A 24,713-nucleotide genomic window follows, 5' to 3' on the forward strand; every position below is an offset into this window, starting at 1 on the left:
AAACCATCATCAACAGCAGTTTGAACTCTACCAGAGCAATATGATTTGAAGCAGCTAAAAGCCGAAGCATCAAAACCCACAGAAAGCAGCTTATTAAACAAAATGTTGTGATCAACACTATCAAAAGCTTGGATAGATCTACAAAGAAGGTAGTGTCGCTTTTTACAAAGTGACTCAGTAATGTCATCCATAACAGCAGTTGCAGCAGTTACTGTATTATGACCAGGTGTAAAGCCTGACTGCTGTGGCTGAAGGACATAATTGTTCTCCAGGAAATCACGTTGCTATGAGTTGACTAGTGATTCTACAAGTTTGGACAGGACAGTTTGGATATAGGCAAGCTGTTTGGGTCAAAAGTGTCATCATTACTGCACTATGATTGTAGGTTAGCACTTGGCTCAATATCGTGTCTATACAAAATGTGTGCACAGTCATTATTGCATTCGTTAATGTAAAGGATAAATACATTATGAGTATATTGCTTAAAGTATTTGTATCAGTTAACAAACAACACCTCAACAGAGCTCTTGAATCTTAGAAACCTAGAGTCTTAATCCATTTGGTGAGGTGAGAACAAGGCCAATTAAAAAGAACATGGATACTGTCTTCAGGAAAAAATGACCAAAGTATGATTCAAGTGTGGAACTTTGGTCACATGATCACAGGAGATAATAATCTCAAACTGTGATTAGATCAGGACTGACATTCACAGACAGCTGATATTTGTTTCTGATGTTATCTAGTTTTGTATTTTGACTTTTGGGGTTAGGATTAAGGGAGTTACCACTGTAACCACTGTAAATATCCAACATGGGTGTGGAAGCAGGTTCTCACCTTGTGTGTTGAATGTACCCATCACCAGTCTGTCATTCTGGCATGTTCTTATTTTGCATATTCATATTTTGCTTTGTCCCATATCCACTATGAAGGAAAAAAAGACCTGGATGTAAAAGTAGAAACATGAATTTTGATGTTAATAGACCACACAAATAAGAGACATTTGAAAAACAAACAAACAAACAAATAACATAACATAAAACATTAAATAGTCTAAAGAGGGTGAAATGTACTGTCTCTATTTTATCTGTCTTTCCCATTTCTGTTCAGATGGCACGCTTGCCATTGGTCACCAACATCTCCCACACTTTCACCCGTGAGCTCCTGTTCAAATCTATATGAATTGAAATTTGCAAATTTGGAAGAGTTGTAAGGGAGTGTCCTCCCTTTAACTGCAGATCATACAAACACTCAAGCAACAGGATGAGCTCTTTCTTTGAGTTCACAATTTCCTACACAGTCCATTCACACATTATGAAAAACAGCATAAAGGCGGGTTACAGCTTTAAATCAATGACATGACTGTCTAGTACTGAGGCTGTTTTGCAGCAGAAAAGACAATGAAACTGCAACTATAGTAACAACAATTTAACTTGGCTTACAAATTCCCTTCAACATCCTTTGCTGTAAAAGTCAACCCAGGGGCAGCATCACTCAATAGCAGCATCTGTCTAGTTAACAGATTTGTTTTTTGTGTTTTTTTAGCATTGTTTAATGAAGGGTCTAACCTTTACTCAAGGCTGTGGCAATATGTAATTAAGAACTAACTGAGATAACTCAACTGAGGCATAAGATCCACAAATGACACGCAACTTGTCTGAACCAAAGCAACTAGAGAAAGTATATAAAGACTGTTTCTCTTTCCAACAGCAGACAACCTGCTACCTGCTGCTGCAAGTGCAACCTCATCTAATCTTCGCAACAAGGTAAGAGGTTTCATTTATAACCTTCACAGCATCAGCTTTACAGAAGAAATTCTCAATCTGCTCTTGATTTTAATTTGTGTTTGACAGATTTATTTTTGGGTCCACTTCTAGGGAAACTCCCAAACCCGCAAAAGAAACAGATAAATAAAAACAGAGGAAAAGTAACGATCTCACATCTCTTATTTCATTTTATTATTTACGTCTTTCTTCCATCATTAATCTACAGATGTGAACAGGATAAAATATAAATAATGTGACGATTTTATCTGAATGAAATAAAATAATTTTGATCTTCCTCACATACGAGTGTAAAACATGGTCAAAAGTACGAGCAAAACTACTCATACAGTAGAAGTACAATTTATTCAAGTTACTTAAGTACATATAAAAAATAAACTTTACTTCTGATCTTTACACAGATGGCATCCAGTCTGTACTTCATTGTGCTCCTCTGTCTGACCAGTGGACTGTGGAGTGGAGCAAATGTAAGTAATATTTCTTATGGTATCATATTTTTTATTTTTAATATGTTTCTTTCTTTCTTACAACCTCTAACTTTAACCTTTTTTACTGGGAGAGTTCTCCAAAACGATATGACGTATTTTAAAAAAACTCAATTTGCTACTCTTTGGGTGGATGTAGCACTTATTTATTTATATATTTAGCACATTTTTAAATGCTAGTGAAGCATAATGCCGAAGACCCACTAAACACGGTACAGAAAAACTTATTTGGGTAAAGTCATTATTATTAATTAATTTGATGCTCAATATAAATAAAAAAACCATGCTGTGGGTATCTAATATGGATTCTGTCTGTCAAAGCACAAAGGGGGAATTTTATACTAAAAACATTTTAACTTTGGAAGATACCGACTTGTTTTGTTGAAGTCAGACTGCTGAAGCCTCATTTCATCTTCAGCTGAACTTTAGAATGAATTATTGCATGAAACAAGGACTGGATTTCGTCCCCATCACTTACATTAAAATTGCTTTAAGAAGGAAACTCTTTGCAGCCAGAACAAGTTACAGTGACAAATAATCCTTTCAATATGCATGTCAGTTCTTCCAAGTTCAGTTCATTTCTAATAATGTGTTATTTATATTCACAGGCAAAATGTCCAGGAAGAGGTTGGTACTTCTTTCACTTTCTAATTGCAGCCAAAGTTAAGATTTGAAAGATGCCTGTTGGACAGCTTCTGGATCTTGGGGTGTCCATAAAGCAGACTTTACTGGGGGACAATATTTAAAGGCTTGTTTGTTTTGCTCTCAGTTAATTTTCACAAGCTGCAGGTACAGAGAACTACTTCCTCTGCAGTCAGTGGTGGAAAGTAACTAAGTACATTTACTCAAGTACTGTAATTAAGTACAGTTTTGAGGTGCTTGTACTTTACTTGAGTATTTCCATTTGATGCTACTTTATACTTCCACTCCACTACATTTCAGAGGGAAATGTTGTACTTTCTACTCCACTACATTTGATACAATGGATAATATAACAAGCTTTTAAAATACAATACATTGTTATGGATGAAACCAGTGGTTTCCAACCTTTTTGGCTTTTGACGTCTTACAAAAAGCAGTGTGTAGTCGGGGTCACATTTCAGATGTCTATGAGTTGTTAACAGCTCCACCAAATGGTGATTTTTCCTTTTAAACTTCTCACATGGTTTCATTTCAATAAATGTTCAAATGATCCAATATTTCACCAAAAATCAAAGATTAGAGAAAAAGTCCAAAAACTGAAAACTAATTTGTGCGTCAGAACTTCATTTTTTCTGAATACTTTTTCCACCATTGTCTTTAGTTTAAGACTGAAAAGTTTGAACAAAAGAAAGGAGAGGACGAAGAGTTCTTAATGTTCATTGTGTATAAACAAATGGATACTAGTAATTATGTATTTCTAATCTATGACTAATTAGTATTAAGTTCATATTTAGTAATCTTCTAACATTATAATTGTGTTTTAGGGCCTTGTTGTGAGAAGTGCCCTGATGGTTGGACTCAGTATGACTCTCGTTGCTTCATCTTCCACTTCCAAGAGAAGGACTGGGCTGATGCTGAGGTACTTTATGAAATGACAATGATAATAGTCACACTGTATTTATGTATATATATTCTCTAAAAAAAAGTTTTTCAAGAATTATTCAGAGAAAGAAGCCCTGGTTTAAGTTGCTGACATGAATAATTCATATTGTCATTGCCTCTCACTTTGCGTCCACTATTTAGGTCACTTGTACTGACCTTGGTGGGAATCTGGCTTCACTCAGAACAGCAGATGATTACTCGGCCCTCCGAAATATGGTTAAGAGAGCAACAGGCATAGACAAAACAGCTTGGATTGGAGGCTATGATGCAGTTAAGGTGAGTGCTTTACCAATAAATATGATCTATATATTTGATACATAATTTGGTAGTTGCATGAAAGAAAGATGGACCGCTAGACAGACATGGAGGTGAATGGAGCTCAAAGCTTTGAGAAATTACATTTGAAAAACTTAAAGGCAATATGCTGCAGTTCCTCTAATCAACATTTTTTTAATAAAATTGGATTAAATGTGAGTAATATGAAAGGAGTCTCTTTTTTCAAAGTGACAAAAACACTGAGAATGTTCACACCTTTCTGTAGCTCCACACATCTTTTTAGCTTCTTTAGCTAATTATTTAGGTTGTACACTCTGCAAATGTTGCTCTCACCAGCCCCACTTCCAGCTGTTTGAGACTGTTACTGACATGGCGGTGTCTACTCCAAATCGTCCAGTATGTGTAGTGGAGTTCTTCTGCCACCAAGTGGCCAAAAATATATAGTCCCAGTCACTCAGGATAAACCTACAGACCTGCCTGTGAAGAAAAAAACTGTAATGAAACTTAACTCCTGAGTAACCTGGACATTGTCTGTGGAACAAGACATTGTTAAAATCATTATCTGTGCATCGCATACAGTATGCTGCACCACAAAACAATGGCATCCAAATAATGGCTTGATAGTATTTCAGGTAGAATTTTTAATTGCTACCACAAAGGAAATTCAATTCATCTCCAAACTGAGCACATCAAAGTCTGTTTATAGCTGCTGGGGAGTACTGGTGCATATGTGGAAAAGAGTTGTATAAAACCTTCTGTGGCTCCAGAGCTGTGTGAAATCTGATAAATTGTCTCAAGTGATGTCACTTGAGTCAGCATCAGTTGGGGCTGAAAACTACAAGTTTGAAAATGACAAAAATGTGAGGGTGTGGAGTTAGAAAGACATGAAGTTACCAGACTTCTGTAGCCCGCTCTGCTTTAGGCTGGCAGTCCAAGGCTATGAGTAGAGCGGCCTTATGGGTAATTTAGGCTCCAGGCTTTGACAAGGAAGAATTGACAAAAAAAGACAATATCTCTGTTCTGCTCTATCCATTTTGATACTTTCATGAGTCAAAGAATGTTACAGAAGTGCAACGCTAAATTGTCACTGCTTTTTTTTCAGGAGGGTGCGTGGAAGTGGAGTGATGGCAAAAAGTTTGACTTTAATGGCTGGCACAAAGGGGAGCCAAACAACTCTGGAGGGGCAGAGAACTGTATGGAGATCAACTTTAGAGGTAAAAATCCTTTATCTGTAGTCCTCTTAATGGAATCTGTTCATAATATTCAAGATGGAAAAACCATCCCTTTGAATTTGCAACTAGCAACATAATGTAACCTTACATTTTTATTTGCATTGCAATTATTAAAATAATTATTGTTATTTATTGATTACATAAAGTGGAGAAAGTCAAGAATGTCAAACAGGACTGTAGCTTCTGAAGACTTTGTGTGATGTTTCTGTTCATTTTGAATCTCTTCCTACAGAACAAGACTTTGTCAACGACGCGAAGTGTGATGAGAAGAGATCTTTCATTTGTGCCAAAGACACATCATCTTAGCCATGATGATGTCAAATCTTCGGTGATTGTCACTTCGGTCACTTTGTTGGGATGTCAGGCCTCGATGACATCAGTACTTGAAAACCAATAAAAGTCCTAATTCACTTAATTGATCAATAAATAGATGTATCTTGCTCAGCAATAAAATAAAATATATAATCATACTGCACCTAACCACAATGCTTCTTCTTTATTTCAATGTTGCACATGGATCATCAACTGTGTTACAAAACACACATCACTTTATATTTACATTCACAATTCTATGAACATAATATTAATAAATATCTCTAATTATGTTAGTGTTACTAACGTTGTCATGGTAATTGTAGTTTTCACTGAACTTCCTTATTGATAATTTGATCTGCAACTTTAGATAACTTGTAACGTCCTTGTTATTAGTTTAGCTACCTCGTAGCAAATATGCTCAAGCATTAATTGAAAACATAAACATCAGGTTGCCAGTTTGCGGTGACAGACAGATTGAAATCATATGTAGTGTGTGGATTGTGTTTCATAGATGATCTGGCAACTTGGGTAATGCCAGACAAGCATGCAAAACTTATGGATCCATGTATGACGATTATTCATAATAAAGTTTGAGGGCTGGAAGATGGCCTTGAAATACGGGAGAAACCCGGGAAAAACGGGAGTGTTGGCAGGTCTGCCCAGGATAGTGGTGCGCATGTAACGCACTCAGTTAGAAAATGAGTCATCTCGAACAACAACTTATCAAGGAGAGATTGTTTCCACAAATTTATAACATACTCTTAGTTGAAAATCTGCCGTTGTTCCTGTAAATTGCATATTTTCTGTGCTAGAATGAAAATCTTGACAAGCATAGCTACTAGCACCAGTAACGCTCTCCTCTTGCACTCACTGACCTCCCTGTATTGAACCTACGCTATCAATACTGCCTTTAATGGCTCACATGTGTAGTTTCTTATCTGATAGTGATAATCTGGGAGAAAAAAAGGAGACATGCAGTAGCAGGAGGAAAGGTCAGACAGGAGTCTTTTGCTTACTGCTGTAGCAATAGTTGACATTGGATGTGTTTTGCTTTACTGCTGCATATCCATGGTAACCTGATCTATCTTTGTTACAAGACTAGATGTTTGTGTTTTTATTTGAGTTAATAGTGACCTGTCACGGTAAAGTGAGTGTTTTGGGAGAGGAAAGTAACTCCCTTCCTTTTGGTCTAGATTTCTTTGGAAACATTTGACTTTGTGTGTGTGTGTGTGTGTGTGTGTGTGTGTGTGTGTGTGTGTGTGTTAGTCTCGAGTGAAGAGCTCAAGTTCCTCAGTTTTAATTACTGGAGCCTCATTGACTGTATCCTGTGTTTGTACCTGTGTTCCTGTGTGTGTGTGTGTGTGTGTGTATGTGTGAGAGAGAGAGATTGACCTTTTGAGGTAAACAGATAACAGCAGGAAGTGAAAAATACTCCTTAAACCAAATGTCACACACACACACACACACACACACACACACACACACATTCGATTAGGCTTATAGACGTTAAAATTTATAACTAGCAGAGCTTAGATTAAGATTTCAAGACATTAAAGACCAAAGTGTCAACAACTGTACACAAAGAACAGTAACTTGCAAGTACTGAAGACTTTTGCTTTTTATCCTTGTTATCAGTAGAAGTACAAAAAAAAAGAAAGTCAGGAATAAATACAGATCCAAGCAGTGGCGGACTCAGGCTGTCTGAGGAGCAGGGGCACAAAAATCTAAAGGGCACCTGATACATTCAGTGGGCCCCCATCAGCAGAGAACAGCGATGCGTGTTTGATAAAAAGGCAACAATTAAGATTAACATTTTATATGGTGACTCAGAATATCAGGAAAACAACACCTCTGTCTTAAAAAAGGATTCAATTTTTAAACATTTATTTTGCAAACATCGCTGTAATAAAATACAGGGAATGGGTAATGTATTAAATATTTATTTCTCAAACACATATGTAGTAAAAACATGGAACTATTAACATTTTGAGAATCAGCTGTTTTGAGCCGTCTCGTCAGGGAAGCAAGAATCAAGATTGGTGAAATAAAAGGAGAATTCATTTGGCCATAAATTTGTAAATGTTAATGACCTCATTATGGTCAGTTGGGACGTCCCTCTCAGTGGATGACAGCAAAAGATCTGAGAGCGTCTGTTTCTAAGCTGAGTCTTGATCAGCTTCAATTTGGAAAATGAGCACTTGTCTAACGCAGTTGTCACTGGCCATGTAACATATTTTGAGGATTTTTTTCAGCTTTTGGAAGATGGTGTCCACGTCATTAAGATAGGGATAGCACAGGAAGAGTGGAATATCTTCAATGCAGTGACAATACTGTCTTCCTCTGTGTCATAGAATTGGCAAACATCCTTGAAAGACTGGGAAGCTCTGGCATTTGTTACACGTTTCCAGTTCCTTGGGGTGGTAAGACAATGACATACAGCACTAGAACTGCACTATTAGGGTATGTTTTCACTCCTCTCTGTTTGTTTGTATGTTCGCAGGGTCACTTAAAAGGTGCTCTTCCAAATTTCATGACAAGATACATTTTTAAAACTTTTTAACATGCCTAGGCAAAGGTTTAAGTTCCACTGGGCATCCCTCTAATTGCTGATGGCTAATGCAAATGTACTTTTATCTCACTCATCTCCTCCCTTGCTGCCTCTAGCTGCATTTTGCAGATCCCTTTGTATTGTCGTCAATTGTCTGTCTCTTTTTGGCATTCTGTAATCACAGGGTAATCCAATGTTAATCTCCCTCTCTACAAGTGCAAATTAATCTAAGATAAAGGGTTGTAAATGCATTTAGGAATAAAGAATACTCAATTGATTTCTTTTTTAAGGTTTTACCACACGAAAAGGTTAATTTCCAGTTTGTACCAAATATTTAGTATAGAGATAGCTAAGTACATATCTAGCTAGCTAGCTACTATCCATCTAGCATATTGTTTAGCATGTTATACAGCTTTGGATAGGCCTAAACATAAAACCAACTTATCATGCTGTGGGAGCACCTTAGAGGGCACTTTTGCAGTATTTCTTTGCCTTGCCCACCCAGTGATGTGACATCATCACAGCAACTCAAACCTCTCTGAAATATTAACAAAAAAGGATCATGCTTACTCTTATGAGGGATATTTTACTTTAATCAGCTTGCGCTCTCATCTCAACCACCAACCCATTCCCATAGATGGACAGACATGCAGAAGAATATGGTTGGGTCTTAAGTGGCTGCTCTGAGATAAGTTTCCTGTAATACTGACCTAATTTATGTAGTCTTAAGTTTAGACTGCAAACACACACACACACACACACACACACACACACGTAGCCACAGCAGTAATAAATCTAAGCTAAAACTCAAGCTAAATAAATCTGTGTTAAAACTAAACAGCTTTTTTGTATGTTTGCTTGAGTTTCATGTTGTTTGCGAGCATTGGGTGTAACAAAAACTCACTGACACTAACACTACTCACCAAGAGTAACTCAATGTATCACTGCTGTTACAAACCTGTCCACACACTAATGAAAAGTGAAAAGGATATTTATTAAACTAAGCATAACAACATTATGAAATATGGGAATGTTAGGCATCAGTGGTGTAAAGTGTGTGGATGAGTGAAGTTATGGTTGTAGAAGTAAAGGAAAGTTTCCCTCAAATGCAAGAGAAAAATGATGTCATATAAAAAATATAAAGACATTTTAATAACCTCAGTCCGTTACCATAACAATCCATTTGCCCTCAAGCCACCCATCCTATCCACTCCCACTCAGCAACTTTTGTACCCAGAGGAAGCAAATTAAGAGGAGGAGGAGGAGAGGAGCAGTTTAACAGAACAAATGAACAGTCACCATATAAGACAGACCTTTGAGGAAGCAGTGCACAAGACAGAGCATCAGCCATGACATTTCCAGTCCCTTTTTTATGAGGAATGTCTAGGTTAAATGGCTGAAGAAATAGACACCACTGCATAACACGCTGATTTGGATTCTGTAGAGAATGTAAGAATGTCAAGAGGTTGTGGTCAGTATAGACTACAAGGGGTTTTATCTCCACCACGGACATAGACCTCAAAGTGTATCAAGGCCCAAATAAGAGGCAAGGCATCTTTCTCCACAATGGAATAATTTAACTGGTAAGAGCTGAATTTCCTGGAAAAGAAATTGATTGGGTGATCAGTACCATCAGTACCAGTCTGAAGAGTACAGCTCCAGCTTCCAAACTGCTGGCATATGCCTGTAACTCGAATAGTTCACCAAGACAGGGAGCTGCCAAGACAAGAGCAGATAATAGACTTTTTACATTTTCAAAAGCACATTGACACTGAGGGGACCAGTCAAACTTGACCTGAACAGGTTAGTAAGAGGTGCAACTACCATAGAGAAATTTCTTTCTAGGAAAGGTAATACCCTACCATACTTAGAAAACACACAGATTCTTTCTTAGTAGTGGGAGGTGGGAACCTGACCCTGACCAACTACCTTCCCCAAATAAGGGACAGTACCCTGGGCAAACTCACATTTATGTAGATTTACAGTGAGGTTGGCCCATGCAAGATGGTCAAACAAAGCTCTGATGTAGTGTGCATGCTCTTCCCCAGTCTCACTATACATGACAACATCATCTAATTACACCGTGCATTCCTCTAACCCCACCACTAACTTATTCATCAACCGTTGAAGGGTAGCTGAAGCATTTTGCAAACCTTGTAGGAATTAAAGCCCGAGGGTGTTATGAATGCAGCAATGTCTTGAGCGCCTTTGGGTGGCAGCACCTGCTAGTAACCCTTCAAAAAGGTCAGACTTGCTTACAAATTTCACTGTGCCCACCTGATCCACACAATCCTCCATATGGGAAAGTGAATAGGAGTCTGACTTTGTGATATTATTTACTTTGCCAAAATTTGTGTATTGTCTAAAGGTTTGGTCTTGCTTTCTCACTAACACACATGGGGATGCCCAGCTTGAATATGAGGGTTCTGCAGTATTGTGTTCCAACTGCATTTTTCTTGAGAAACATGGTAAAATCTCTGGCAAATTGGTTCAGCGTCTCCCACATCAATGTCATGTTCTGAGATGGGTTGGCGAAGGAGTGTCTAAAAACAAAGAAGGAAATGACAAAATGAGGTTCAACAATTCCTTCTTCTTATCAGGCAAATGACCCAACAACTTATCCAGGTTATTCAGTGACAGGAAAATAGCGTTTGAGCATATTCATACGGCATAGCTGCGTGTACCTATGCCTGTATTGTGATGTGAGCCAAATAAACAAGTGAAACGTTAGTATTTTGTCCTCCTTGACTTGGAAATTTGAGATGTGCAACCTTTTCATATTTTTTACAGCAGTATTTATTACAACATTGTAATAAATTACAATCTGTTTAGTTACTGTCTGGTTACCTGCAGAATGAGAAGTAAAGTGAATCTGATGTTGGATATTATTTGGAAATATTTGACCAAAAATGTCTTCTTCATCCTCAACTTGGAAGTCAGAGACCACACATGAAAAACATGACGAGAAAGCGCCTGCATCATTCAAGGTACAAAAGTGGGATATTCTCTTCAGCAAGTCCTCCTGCTACCTGGTGATGGACTTTAACGGATAAGGACATTTTGGCAAGGTTGCCAAGGCAGCTGATTTAAAGATCCACAAAGAGAGTGATGATCATGCAATGAGACAAGAAGTGTAGATGCTAAATGCCATCAGGACTCTTTATCCAGAAAAGAAAAACCTGAGGCTCATGGACAATTTCAAGATTTTTCTAGCCCCGCCTTGGAGATTCTGGACGAGAGCCTTTGGGACCTGATGAAAGGCAGAGAGTGGATGCCATTGACTCTCAATGAAATTTTCCCTATCACACATCAGCTACTTGTGGCATTTCATTCCCTGAAAGATACTGGAACCCTTCATACAGACCTAAAACCTGACAACATTATGCTTGCCAACCACAAAAATCAGCCCTTCAGGGTAAAGCTGATCAACTTTGGTTTGGCTCTTCCTGTGTCCAAAGTAAAGGTTGGAATGGCCATGCAAGCTACTGGATACAGCGCTCCAGAGGTGACCTTTGGCCTTCCCATATCTAAAGCCATTGATATGTGGGAACTGGGATGTGTCATTGCATCCCTGTATTTTGGACCAAGCTATTCCCTGGAAAGTGTCAATACCACAGGATGAAAGTTATTTGTTATTAGAAAGTTATTTAAGTGCCGGAAAGAACAACAGACAATATTTCAGCAGGCAGCAGGGCTCCATCGATTCAGGATGGAGACTTGACTCACCAAACAAATACAATGAGGCAACAGGTGTGAAGCACCAAATTTCAAGGAGCCGTTTGGATACAGCTAGAAATTTGGAAGATGCAGTAAAGAGATTCAAAGAAGGTAGGGATGCTATTGAGGAAATGGTTGCTGCATCTGGACGCTGGAAGGAGAGTCCCTCTCAAGCCCTAAGACACACTTTTTTTTACAATGGCTCACCTGGCAGACTACATGGACACCATCTCCTACGCAGATGCTGCCATTGATTATATGACCATCTCCTCAATTGATGAGTCCAATGATTCTGGTGATTCTCTCATTTACATTGTAGAGGACATGGAGCCCATTACAGACCCAAGTGATGAGTTGTCAGACACCAACAGTTCCATCTATGAAGGTGATGACCCTACAAGAGGCTGTTAAGACTAGTCAAACCCAGCTCAGGAGATTGTCTTAAGGAGAGAGAAGAGCTCCCATTATGCTCTCCAGAGGTGAATGTTTCGACACTGAGAGGGACAGTGGTGAGGATGCGAGCTATGAAGACCCCCATGATATAGGTTAATCAATTCCAAATAAATCAGACACTACTAGTTCTGATGTTGTCGAGTGGGTCATTTATCCATATTATCCCCTATTTATGACTACTCCTAATTTTGTCCGCGTTCCAGCCCAGACTGGCTTAGAGAGAATCCTCCACTGCCTGTTTGAGTGAGAGAGATTCAAATCATGAGAGTCCCAGTGATGGACTTTCAGGCACCGGGGTTTCTGAAGTTGACGATGATGACTGACCATAAGCAGCCTCTGACTTAAATGATGGAGTAGAGACACTGTTAGTCCCACTCATAAAAGTCAGGGGCTACTTCCAATGATAATCCAGGCACTGCTTGTTTGCAAGTTGCAAACAATATGGTGGCACTTGCAAGTTGCAAGTGCCACCAATGAGTTACAGCCACCACTAACTCAAATATCAATGCTGCAGCCATTAGACCTATAAATCTGGAGAGTTATCATTGACCTCGATGGAGCACAGATAGATATGCAGTGGACTTGACTTCTTTTCCATGTCTATTAAATGAAAGGCACTACATGAGGAATTTGACTCTTTTACAATAATTTCACCAGAGGGCTTTAGACATGATTTTAGCACTCCTGTTGGCTCGGCTGTTCACTGTTGGTGAATATATAAAGATCCTTAGATCAAAATCTGTAATCTCTGTACCTCCTGGGGCTGATTCTGCAGTTAGTATGATGTCCTGCACTCACAGACTTCAGGTAAATACAGTCATTAGTTTGCCTGAAACTTGACTGTGAGATTTAAATCCATTAATTCTGCCCTCAGCACTTCTGTTGGGAATAAAACTTCTATTTTCAAGCAGTTAGGCTTTAAGGCAGAAGCCTAGAAAAGACATAACAAGTAAAAGTTTCATGTATGTTCACACCATGTTCTTTTGTATTTCCACCTCTGATAATCCCACATCCTGAGCTGGCTGAATGAACAGTGAATCAAATAGCCCTAGAGTCAAATTTACACCTTTGACACTTGCAGTGGGAATTTAGCTCAATTAAATTGCCTGCTAAATAAAATCCATGGAATTAACTGAAGCAGTAAATCGAGGAACAAGTAAATCTGCACTGAAACATTTATGTGCCCTGATTGAGTTGTTTTGTCAGTTTGATGAGTAGACACTAGAAATGTGGTTTGAGAATTGGAAATTGATTTGTTGAAAGAAGATCTTTGATTGGCTGCGGCTCAAGAGGTAGAGTGGGTCGTCCAATAATTGGAAGATCGGTGGTTCGATTCCTGGCTCCTCCAGTCCACATGTTGAAGTGTCCTTGGGCAAGATACTGAACCCCAAATTGCTCCTGATGGCTGTGCCATCATAGTGTGAATGTGTGTGTGAATGATTAGTTCCCACTGATGTGCAAGTTGGCACCTTGCACGGCAGCCTCTGCCATCAGTGCATGAATGTGTGAATGTGACTTGTAGTGTAAAAGCACTTTGAGTAGTTGGAAGACTAGAAAGGCGCTATATAAGTGCAGTCAATTTACCATTTACCATCTTTAGATCAACCTTCACATGTAAGTACTCAATATACTGAAAGAAAAATCATTTCACTACATTAATTGATCAAATTGATTTTGAAGCTACACATTGGACAGTTTGCAGTAATTTATTTTCTTTAAAATCTTTTCAAGGTCTTGAAAAACACAGAACAGCCACAAATAGCAGACAGCCAGATGAAGAAAAACAACAACCAAACAAATGCTCCTCTGATTTTAAATAGTGCATCCTACATTTTGCAGTCGCATTTTGAGCATTTAGACAAACTTCAATATTGAACAATGAAGTAACAAAATAAAACATATTTTCACATTTTTCCAATATAATACTCATTTATGTAGGTTGAGGTCTAGAGATGAAACAGGTATAACATTACAGATCAAAAGAATTAAATCAATTTTCATTAAAAAAGAAAAATCATCTGTTATCTAATCTTAAAACAAATTAACTTTGGGAAACATACTTAAAAAGAACCAGTCACTACTACTACTACTCAAACTACTACTACAATACTCAAACTACCCAGCACTACCACTCTTTCTCTGATGTGTTAGTTCAGTCAAAACAGGAAGTGGTTCCTTTGTTTTCAAATGTTGCTATGGTGAGGGCACTTCCTATCTGTACTGTTCATCAGGACCGCTGGCATCCACCTTGTTACTCTCATAAGTAGGACATGTTGAGGTCGAAGGAAAGAAGTAGAATAAATCCAAGAGTGAGAAGAGAAACATGAGAGAGAAACAGAAAATGAAAATTTGGCAAATAGTGACACAAATGATGACAACAGATGGAGGTTGTAGGAAAGGAGCGATAGTAAAGAGGGACTGAGAAAGAGAGAGAACAAAACATCAAGTATTTCAAGTGAGGGAGCACAGGAACAGCTTTGATAAAGTGAGATGCTTAAAACTAACGAGAAACTCAGATATTGTTGTAGGAAGGAAGTGGAACCAAAGGGGATTTGAAGTGCGTCCCTCTAAAGTGTCCCATTCCATCTGAAGCACCGTGACTGATTCAGTTCCACATATATAACCCCATGTGAGACTGCAATATAAGACTTTGTTCAACTCTACTTAAGCACTGTGCCAAAGACGCATTTACTACAATGGGACCACTGAGCTGGTGCAGTAGTGTTGCCAACACAGAGGCTTCCAGCAAAGAAATGCAGGGTTGTCCCGGAGCAGGAGCAAGCACATAGTCCGACATGTGAGCATCATGCTAGTTAAAGTTATTCTAACCTTGCAATTAACTGGATGGAGAACCAATTTTGTTTTGCTGTGATGTTGTAAAATCTGCCTGAATGGTGTCACAAATCTTTGTACCATGGTTTCTTGTGTGATGAGCCTTAAAACTCATGGTCATATTACTCACACCTTGCTCAAATGATTAGAGGTCTGCTGGAGGATTTTACCCAAAACTGAATCTGAAAAAATGTTGGACTGCAGTGGTGAGAAGCACTATGTCGTTCATTAGCATTTAAATAGTGGTATCTGATATAATGTGTGTCAAACATTGACAAGTCAAGTACAGTAACACAGTGGACAGTTTGCCATGAATTTTGGTACAGAAATTTTCGCACCCGTTAGGGTGAATTGTAACAACTTTGGTGGCTCTTTTACTTTCCTTAGCTATAGCGTCATCATCAGATTTTCATTTGTCCAACCTTCCTGCAGATCTAATGACATAATCAGTGTGTGTTTAGTGCTAGTTAGTAAATGTTATAATGCTATGACACTAAAATAAGATGGTGAACATGGTGAACAGTTTACCTGCACCATTTTACATTTTCCTACAACCTCTCAGAGCTGCTAGCGTCTTTGTCTTCTTCATTTCCTGCAGGGAAGTGCTACTCTTCATCCATTCGTCTCTTCTTCCATTCATTTTCTTTTCCCATCTCACCTGCTGCAAAGCCGCAGGCAGGTTGAGAGACCATCTTCCTTCACTTTCCTCTATATTTGTTGTCTAAAGAACAGATACCGCCTGAGGTTTCACACTCTCTGCAGGATTGTTTCACTCAGTTTGAGGATCTTTGTTTGTTCTGTTTTTCTCTTTTCCTTCCTTGGAGCTATTTTTTCTTCTTCTTCAGTATCTTTTTTTCCAGTTCATCTTCACTTTTTCATTTTCTCTGCCCTTTCTCTCAATCAAATTTCACTTGTACTTCTTCTCTACCTTCCTACTCAGATATGCAAAATGCACCAGTGTTATTGCCACATGGAGCCATATGTGGATTCAAGAGAAACAAAAGGATAAAATGAATACAGCTTCACAGATAACGATAATCAAATACTGAGCAGCTTTGGCTGTTTTACATGGAACAGGGAGTTAACTGCAGCCTCGATACTTTTCCTGTATAATTCTAGCTTTCATATTGTGTGTTTTCCAAATGCTGAGTCTGAACAAAACACCATCTGTCCACTCCACCTAATGGGTTAGCACACTTCTTAAGCTCTCCTGTATTTTCAGAGATAATAAGCACTTTCACAACAGAGGAATGTTAATAGCATTATTGTATTCCCATCTGTTTGACCAGATTCATGTCAGCATTAACATTTCTGGGCAGTTATGGCTGAGAAAGTCAAGATGACTGTAGACAAGACCCAAATTAAATTTCTGAACATTATGGTATGGTTTGTAAAAAAAAGCTATTGAAAATGCAGTCTAGTTTATGGACTAGAACAAGATTTAAAGTTACCATGTGAAAAAACAATGGAAACAAAACAATGTTTGTTTTCCTCGCCAAAAATTAACAAAATTTCCATCCAAAAGTTTCCCTTCCTAGGACATTTGAAACTTTTTGAATGTATTTCCTACTGTACCTCTAAAAACCTACATTGTTTACATCAGCTTGCAGTCTTCTTTGTCTCCTCTGTGTTTCCTCTACTGCTAAGGTCCTGTCCTCTAATGTAATTTAATGTAAATTTATGTCAGGTAGCAAAAGTTTTAGGTAGGAAAAATTTAAGTTAATATCCACAAAAAGCCAAAACAAAGACAAAGCTGAGACAGACAAAAGAATACAAAAATCCACAGCATTAGATTGACGGCCAGTACTGTGACCAGTAAAGTGGAGATTGTCCTCACTAAAGAAAAAAAAAAAAAAAAAAGAAATTAGTTATTTGTTCAAATTTTTAAAATGACCTACAGTATGTTTGATCAATTTAAGTGTTGAGCTAACATACAGTAGCTCAGATCCAAAAACTGGAAGTAGTATGATTTTGTTATACTGCTCGGTGGCTGCGGTTCATAACTTTTGTAAAAAATGGCACTTGCAAATGTTTTAATTTTATGTTATTCCAATTGGTGGGATTGTAGAGGTGATTCATGAAAAATCGGTCCCAAATTTCTGACACTGCTGCAATTCATCTCACAGTGGACTAGGACTATGGATTCTCAACATTTTCACCAAGTTTCTCTCATGATTGTCAACTTTTATGTGGGACAGCCCAAAATCGCACCCCAATCTCCTCCCTAAAGGAGATTGGGGTGCGTTATTGGATGTATTAAGTATTCAACACCAGTAACTGTGGTTCACACCCCATCTCCTACCAACAGTCACCAACCACAACCTTTCCCAAACCTTACACAAGTAGGTTTAGTTGTCTATACCAAATCTTAGAGGTGGCAGATCAGAAAAAGCTTTATTTTCTATGTTAAAGAAAGACAGGGGGAGACGGGGGGAAAAGGGAAGGAAAAGAAAGGAGTAGCATGAAGAAACTGTGAAATTCCAACAAACATTTATTTGTGAATTCTATGACAAACAGGAGGCAGTTATAATATCTTGTTTTACAAGCTACATTGGTTGGAAAAACAAAAATCCCCACCCTCTTTAAAAATCCACTTGGATCAAATTTTCCCATCTTACTCCTTAAACCTTTGCAGCTTTTTTCTTTTTCATTAGCTTTAAAATGCACGTATTTACAGAAGAAATGCTCAAGTGTGGTCTATAAAGGGAGAGAGCTACATACTTCCACAGCGACCTGCTTCAGATCAGCTGTTGACATTCAGCTTTTCTCAAATAAATAAAAGGACAGAAAGAGTACAAACCTCTCCCTTCTTTTCAAGCTGCAATACAAGAGGACACATTTCCTTACCATGTACTCATTTTATTTTGCTTTCATTGCATTCTCCTTTTATTCAAGAATCAAGCGTTTTAAAAAAAGACAAGAGTAGGTTATATAAAGCGAATATACAGGCAGTCTCTAGGTAATAGTTTAGCTAACATTATGAACAGCTAGGAATTCATGTACATATTGCCAGGGTGTAATAATCATATGAATGGCATGAAAACATGTTAATAGTTCAAAAGACTAGACAGATTTATGTTGCTTTCCTAACAGGCTTACAGACACACAGGGAAAAATGAGACTCATGGTTTGTGCCATGCGACCTGTAAGAACTCATCAGCCATTGGCTGGTGATGCTGTGTGACCTGTAAAACTGTTTTGTCATTGGCTGCAATGCCTAGTACTTATAACCTGAGGGGGTGGAGCATATGTGACACCTGGCTGGCAGGTGTAAAGGCTGGAGAGGCTGACCAATGACATCAGAGTCGGAGAACGATTCGAGTCTTATGCTAATGGCGTCATTGCAGGTTTTTACTGTAAATGCAAGAAAAAACCATCCAGGTTGCAGTAAGTATCAGCAGGAGATGTGAGATGTTTTTCCAGCTCTGATATGTCCCAACTTGTGTTTGTCATAAGAAAAATCCAATATGTGTGTTCAAATCAGTTACAGACATGAATACATCATCAGAACAACAGTGACAATATGAATATGGGACACATTGGATGAGCATAACTCAGTTACCGCTTTATCAACAACCCCAACACGTGCCAGAATCTTCATATTGTATCTTGTAAAATACCTAAACTTTATTTAACAATATCAGCAGAAAGCCAAAGTGCAGGTTGGTTATAAAACAAAACAAAACAAAATTTAACCTTGGTCCAAATTCTTCACCCATTTGGAGATAAATAGAAAAGCAAAACTAATTTGTAATGCATACTGTAGTCCTGTCACCTTCACACTGAGATTCCTTATTGACTTGCAACACATTTGTCCATCACAATGTATGTAATAGAGCAACCACAAGATGAATGTTAACACAGACAGACATCTAATCTTTACTCCAGATGTAATTAATCTGGAATTTAGCGTCAACATACAGTATGTACTTAGCTGTAGCCAAATATTTGCAATAAATAAAAGTTTTACTTAAACCGAGACATCTTTGTAGAGGAAAGGCACTAAAGTGACCTTTACATTGATGAGACAACAGGACTGGTTTACTTGCATCAGATATGTTCAGATGCATAATTACGATACAGATGTATTTGTAGTATGTTCTGTTTTTTTGTGACGTATTTTAAACTGTATCAATCATGTAAAGAGGTAGAACAGAACCTGGTAAAAGCAATCAAGAGTTTTTGTTTCATGTCTGTGAACAACATCAGGAACTTTTGAAAATACCTACATTAAAATCACAAAATATGTCATGATTTTTGTACTGAAACTGTGAATGATTGACATGACACAATATTTTTAGTAAATGAAGAAATCAATGTCAAATTCTCTACAATAATGTAGAGTTTATCCTGAAAAATCGACAGATTCTGTAATTTTGCAGTGGATTCAAAAATCAAAAATGGTGCCAAATCAAATGTTAGTGTATGACAAAGGTTTCTTTGTGATTTCAGACTGTTCATCCTGGTGTGTGGTGGGAGAGATGGTGGAACGACTTAGTCATTATAAGACTGTGGATACAGCAGACAGGACTGCTGCTAGTCTGCAGTCGGCTCTGGCCGTTTCACTCTGTACTCTTTTTGTATGCTGATATTTGTATTTCTGATTTTTTGGCAGCTGGCAGCCATAATGGATGAAATTAAATGTGTGTCTGTGTTCAGTGAAACCAAATACATCATTAATTGAGTTGTTTTTGATTACTGTGGCATGACTAATGTTTCTGAACTATTCTGAGTGATGATAATAACATGTTGGCTAGCTACAGTAGTCAGCTATCACCTCACATGCAGAATGAACTAGAATTTGTGCACAAACATAAAAAGCTAGCATTTGTGGCTATTATTGGTCTAAAGTGGGGAATGTGTCATTACCTTTCCTGATTCTTTTAACCTCTTGGCTATAAGAAACATGGATGCCTGTAGTTAAGTGTTTAGCTAATTTTACAAAGTTTAAAGTTGATTCTACCAAGTTTATTGTTGGTATACTGAAATTAAAAGATTGGATGTGGTCATTGATGTATATCTGAACTGAGTTTTGATGAAATGAAAGGAACAGTTCACTAAAAATCTTTGTTTTAAAATGTTAGCATATGTAGCTGTGTAATGGCTAACTGAGCTCATGTAACATTTTGACTGATACTGTAGCTGTTGGAAATATACCCAGTGTATGTATAAACAGAGAAGGGGTGGATGATGTTTGAAGAAATTTCACTTTGAAACTGTTGAAATCACTTATAACTGCTTTGAATGAAAACTGAATACAGCTGCTGTCCAAATGTTTGATACTTTTCACTGTGTCCTGGTGTCCTTCCTTATCTGTGCATTCATGTTCCTTCACTTTTGGGCGTTTCCCCTTTTCTACTATGTTAAATACATAATTAGTACTTTCATCAAGTTGATTCTCTTGATTCTCCACCAGATGTGGTTTCCTGATGTGTGACGTAACTACAAAGCTTTAAAACATCATGTTTATGTAGAGAGGAACGGATGTGTACTCAACCTTATTAGCTGTGCTTTTTTGGAAACTTGGAAGCATATTAATGACGTCATATGATTTCACTGGAATTTAACCAATCAGATCTCTTGGCTAAAACTACCTGTTGTATAATTATGGTCAAAAATGAGACAGCCGATTCCTGTGGCAATCAGGCCAGTTGTTTTTGAAGCGGTGACTGGTTTCAGACGGTTGGTTTTCTACCAGCAGCGAGGGCTGGAGTGGAGACAGACAGCAGCATTTTAGACTGTGGGTTTTACTTAAAGTATTATTTAAATACATGCGCTGTTACTGCAATGCCCTATTTTAAACTGCTGAGTCATTAAATGGTGCGCAGAGACAGAGACGCTCTCAGACTGCTGCTCAAACACAAAGAGTGGAGGAGACCGATGGATGGATAGATGGGTTGTTAGAAAGCAGCCAGGTTACAGCAGACTTTACCCTAAGTAGCACCATGACAACTAAATATAAGAGTAGAAAGAACCGGCTAATATATCAGAGAAAAACATCCATATAAAATAAACAAAACTAAACAAAAATAATTTACTTTCCAGAAATACAATAACCCTTGGTATAAAAAAAAGTGAATATATAGTACATATACTATTTCCTACTATACCTGTAAACCATTTTGTTCTTCTTCTACTGTGGTACAGTACTTTATTGTAGCTTCAGTACAGCCTGATCTCAATATGTGCATAAAAACAATCTTACCCATTTAAAAAAAAGGCCTGCTGGGTTTGTTTTGTGTGTTTTTATATGGAGTCCAGTTTTGGTGTGAGCTGACTAATAGGCGGTTTGACAGGCACTTTGAATATCAGTTGATTGATTAGGAAGAGAAATGACATGGTAAAGGAATAGGAGAAAGAAAAAATGGAATGAAAACCCTTACAAATATATTTCTTTTCAATTTACAGTGTTGTTTTTATGTTTTCAGTTCACTACTAAGACTCTTGACAGCATTGGTGTCAGTCCCCATGTAAAATTATTTTTCAGTCTTCAACTTATTTCCCAGAAGTTTCTCTTAGACATCCTCCATTAAGACATTTTATATCATTGACCGCCACTTTAGATCAAAAATGATGGACATTTTTTATTTAGTGAAACAGCTTGACTAATTAAAGTTTTCAAAGTATCGCATTACGTGGATAAAATATTTCATAATTTATCTCTTAAAATCTTTCAGTGCTTCTACTACTCTGGCTGTAGATGGACAGTCACAGCTCTTAGTTTGTCAATTTTTTGATCTAAGGTTTTGTTATAATGCTACATTTTCAAAATGTGTGTAGGGTTTGTACAGTAGCTACACCGTCAGTGTATAAATACTAAAACACAAAGACAGTTGTGAGTGAGACTACAAGCATTCCTCTTCACTAGACTGAGGAATGCTGCACTGCTACACCAGAATGCAGAGAATTATACAACTGAAAGCACATACAGTACAAACACACGTACACATCTGGGAAAGACTCTCAAACTTATGAAATAAAAGGAATGCATTGACTGAAATCTACTTGGACAAAGACCGGAGCTAATGACGGTTTCTGGTGTATGGTACGGTTTTCTCCAAAGAAAATAGTGTTAGCTTTTTGAGTTGGCTTTGGACACACTGTGTTTTAGCACACTGAGGGTAGAGAAAAGTATCAGGTCAATATCATGTTTTGTAAGTTATCATTATCATAATATTTCTAATTTATGTAAACCAGATTCCAAAAGTCCCATGTGACTCGAAACATAATTGATTTTCTGTACTTTTTCTACAGAGTGAACATAGATGTAATTAATTTCGCATGTTGGTTTGGGCTTCTGTCACATAACCTCAAACAAGCGATTGAGGCGCTTTGAAAAAATTGTTACAACAAGTGAAAAAAAGTGATTATCTGTGCAGCTTTATCTAATGGCATGTGAAATCTGCAGATCACAAATGGTCCCCAATCAGTGTAAGCAACTGAAATGTTTCAAGACAGTGTGCTGTAGGACTGAACACCACACGTCCTCATCAGATCATCAACCTGGTTTGAGGATGAATTTTGACATCAGTGAAGAAATATCTAAAAAAAAAAAAGAGTAACAATCAGGCACTTTTTGCCTGCTGTAATATTTTAAAACCAAAACATAATCCCAATCAGACTCTGGAGGGTAACAACTTTGAAGTAGTTTTTCTTACGTCTACAAGGTTTAAGACATGGCTACAATGCCACAAAATGTCCCCGTATTTGTAGCTAAAGTCCTGCTGGGAACACAGTGGACTGCTTACAACTAGACGAGCCTGGACAGCCTTTTCTTAAGGTTTGCTACTAGACAACAAAGCCAATAGCGAACAATGGTAGGAGGTCCACTCTGAGAAAGTTGACAAGTCCAAGCATCCATCAATGGAGTCCAAGTCTGGTCATGCTGGAATATGTAGTTCAGTAGTCCTTGAGTTCCTCCTTCTGTTATCTGATAGGAGGCGCATCGAACACTAGTTTGCAACTGAAGCAGATGTGTCATCAAGATGTGGAGACACTCGCTGGAATGTTATTGTGCTAATCAATCAAAAGAGCATGACTGCATTTCCCAGCACAGCATGTGTGTATATGACGAGGTTCGGAGATGTCATTTGGAGAAATCGTCTCTGGAGAAATCATTGAAGCTTTCCACCAGATTACGTTTCTGACTTGCTAGCGGGACATAAAAGATCTTTTCAGCTGTGATGGATGTCTCCTCTCTGGTTTCATAGCTCCCAAAGTCACACATGCACTTTCAATGGATATTCAAACTGGGACCGCATCCTTACTTTCTCCTGGCTTGTCTGTATAGCCAACATAACTGCTGGTCCCACTGCATGGTGGCAAGATGGCGTCATTAAGGTGGATTTTCAAGTCAAAAATTGACCATTTGTAGTACCTGTTATACTGTTTAAATGAGGGGGAGGGGTTTAGTAGGTCCAGTCCTGACATCATGGTTTTACTTGTTAGACTGTCTTGAGTTTGTAGATGTGTTCTTGTGTAGTTAACTGTGTAAGACTATGTGTGTGTGTGTGTGTATGTGTGTCTATGTTTTCTGTCCTGCTGGTAGTTTTGTGATGGTTGAGTCTGTTGCTTGGTTGGAGTTTCAGTCCTCCTTGTCCTTGGCACCTGAATGGTACAGTCCATGACAAGTGTGATATTGCCCAGGTTCTGTGTGTGTGTGTGTGTGTGTGTGTGTGTGTGTGTGTGTGTGTGTGTTTCTGTGAATGTGTGTATGTGGCAGTGGGTTTGTGGGGCAGTCTGTGCAGCGTGTTAGCAGTGTGTGTTATGTTTGGCAGTGGGCCTGTGTGGCAGCGTGTAGGTGTGTATGTACATCTGGTGATGTGAGAAAGTGTGTTGCCATGGCAGTGGTGTGCAGTGTTTGTGAAGAATCAGTATTGCTAAATGTGTGTGTGTGTGTGTATGTGTGTGCGTGCTGCATGTGGCAGTAGAAGTGTCGTCACTCGTTGCAGGTGTCTCCCTTCTCCTCGGTCGCTGCCGGAGACTCTTGTGGGCGGTGTTTGCACTGGCTGAGTGAATGGCGAGTGGCTGCTCTTGATGGTCGGGCGATGCAGGAAGACTGGGCGGCGCAGTCACAGGGTGCATCCTGGGAAAGAGAAAGACATCTTATTTACCCAAACATGCCGGTATGAACGTTTTTAATATCATTCATGAATATTTTTTTTCATATTTTGATGAAGTTCAAGGACTACACCAGGGCAAGTTTGGCTTATAACTTCAAATCATGTGTTTTTCAGATGCAGTGCTTGTATTTCCTACCATTCCAGGCAGCCGTTGGTTTCCATTCATTTCAATATGATGACATTTTTTAGCAGGTGGTTGAAACTTGCTCAAGTCTGGGATACACACTATGATTGTTGGGCCGCTTATGAATAGGATTTGGGTGTGACGTCTGAGAGTCTGGGCCAGTTAATGCTGACAGTTAGCTGATAAAATTATCAAGTTGAAGGATTCAAATTTGTAGTTTTCCAATCCAGTTGTTGCCCATCAT

At 38.3% G+C, this 24,713-nt stretch overlaps 2 protein-coding genes across 5 annotated transcripts in view; one reads left to right on the forward strand and one right to left on the reverse strand.

The window, feature by feature from the left end:
* Positions 1 to 1,657: 1,657 nt before the first annotated feature.
* LOC122981870 (galactose-specific lectin nattectin-like) lies at positions 1,658 to 5,828 on the forward strand. The gene is made up of 7 exons (XM_044350651.1): positions 1,658 to 1,763; positions 2,183 to 2,248; positions 2,875 to 2,893; positions 3,733 to 3,827; positions 3,992 to 4,126; positions 5,229 to 5,340; positions 5,591 to 5,828. Exons 2-7 carry the CDS (start codon positions 2,183 to 2,185, stop codon positions 5,662 to 5,664), a joined length of 501 nt encoding a protein of 166 aa, XP_044206586.1. The 5' UTR covers positions 1,658 to 1,763; the 3' UTR covers positions 5,665 to 5,828.
* An 11,868-nt stretch (positions 5,829 to 17,696) lies between these two features.
* soga1 (suppressor of glucose, autophagy associated 1) overlaps positions 17,697 to 24,713 on the reverse strand; it is a 106,182-nt gene continuing 99,165 nt past the window's right edge. For all 4 annotated transcript variants that reach the window (XM_044352989.1, XM_044352986.1, XM_044352988.1 and 1 more), the window contains one exon: positions 17,697 to 24,308. In XM_044352989.1, coding sequence (XP_044208924.1) covers positions 24,162 to 24,308 — 147 coding nt within the window. In that variant the 3' untranslated portion in view covers positions 17,697 to 24,161. The remainder of the gene's footprint in view (positions 24,309 to 24,713) is intronic.

This window comes from Thunnus albacares, chromosome 5 (genome assembly GCF_914725855.1).
Source record: "Thunnus albacares chromosome 5, fThuAlb1.1, whole genome shotgun sequence".
Classification (NCBI taxonomy): Eukaryota; Metazoa; Chordata; class Actinopteri; order Scombriformes; family Scombridae; genus Thunnus; species Thunnus albacares.

Bases quoted from the DNA above. Each gene is read 5' to 3' on its own strand.
- LOC122981870 (XM_044350651.1), top strand. From the start codon at position 2,183: ATGGCATCCAGTCTGTACTTCATTGTGCTCCTCTGTCTGACCAGTGGA. The intron at 3,828-3,991 runs GTACTTTATGAA...TCCACTATTTAG, and splicing joins AGGACTGGGCTGATGCTGAG to GTCACTTGTACTGACCTTGG. The intron at 4,127-5,228 runs GTGAGTGCTTTA...CTTTTTTTTCAG, and splicing joins GAGGCTATGATGCAGTTAAG to GAGGGTGCGTGGAAGTGGAG.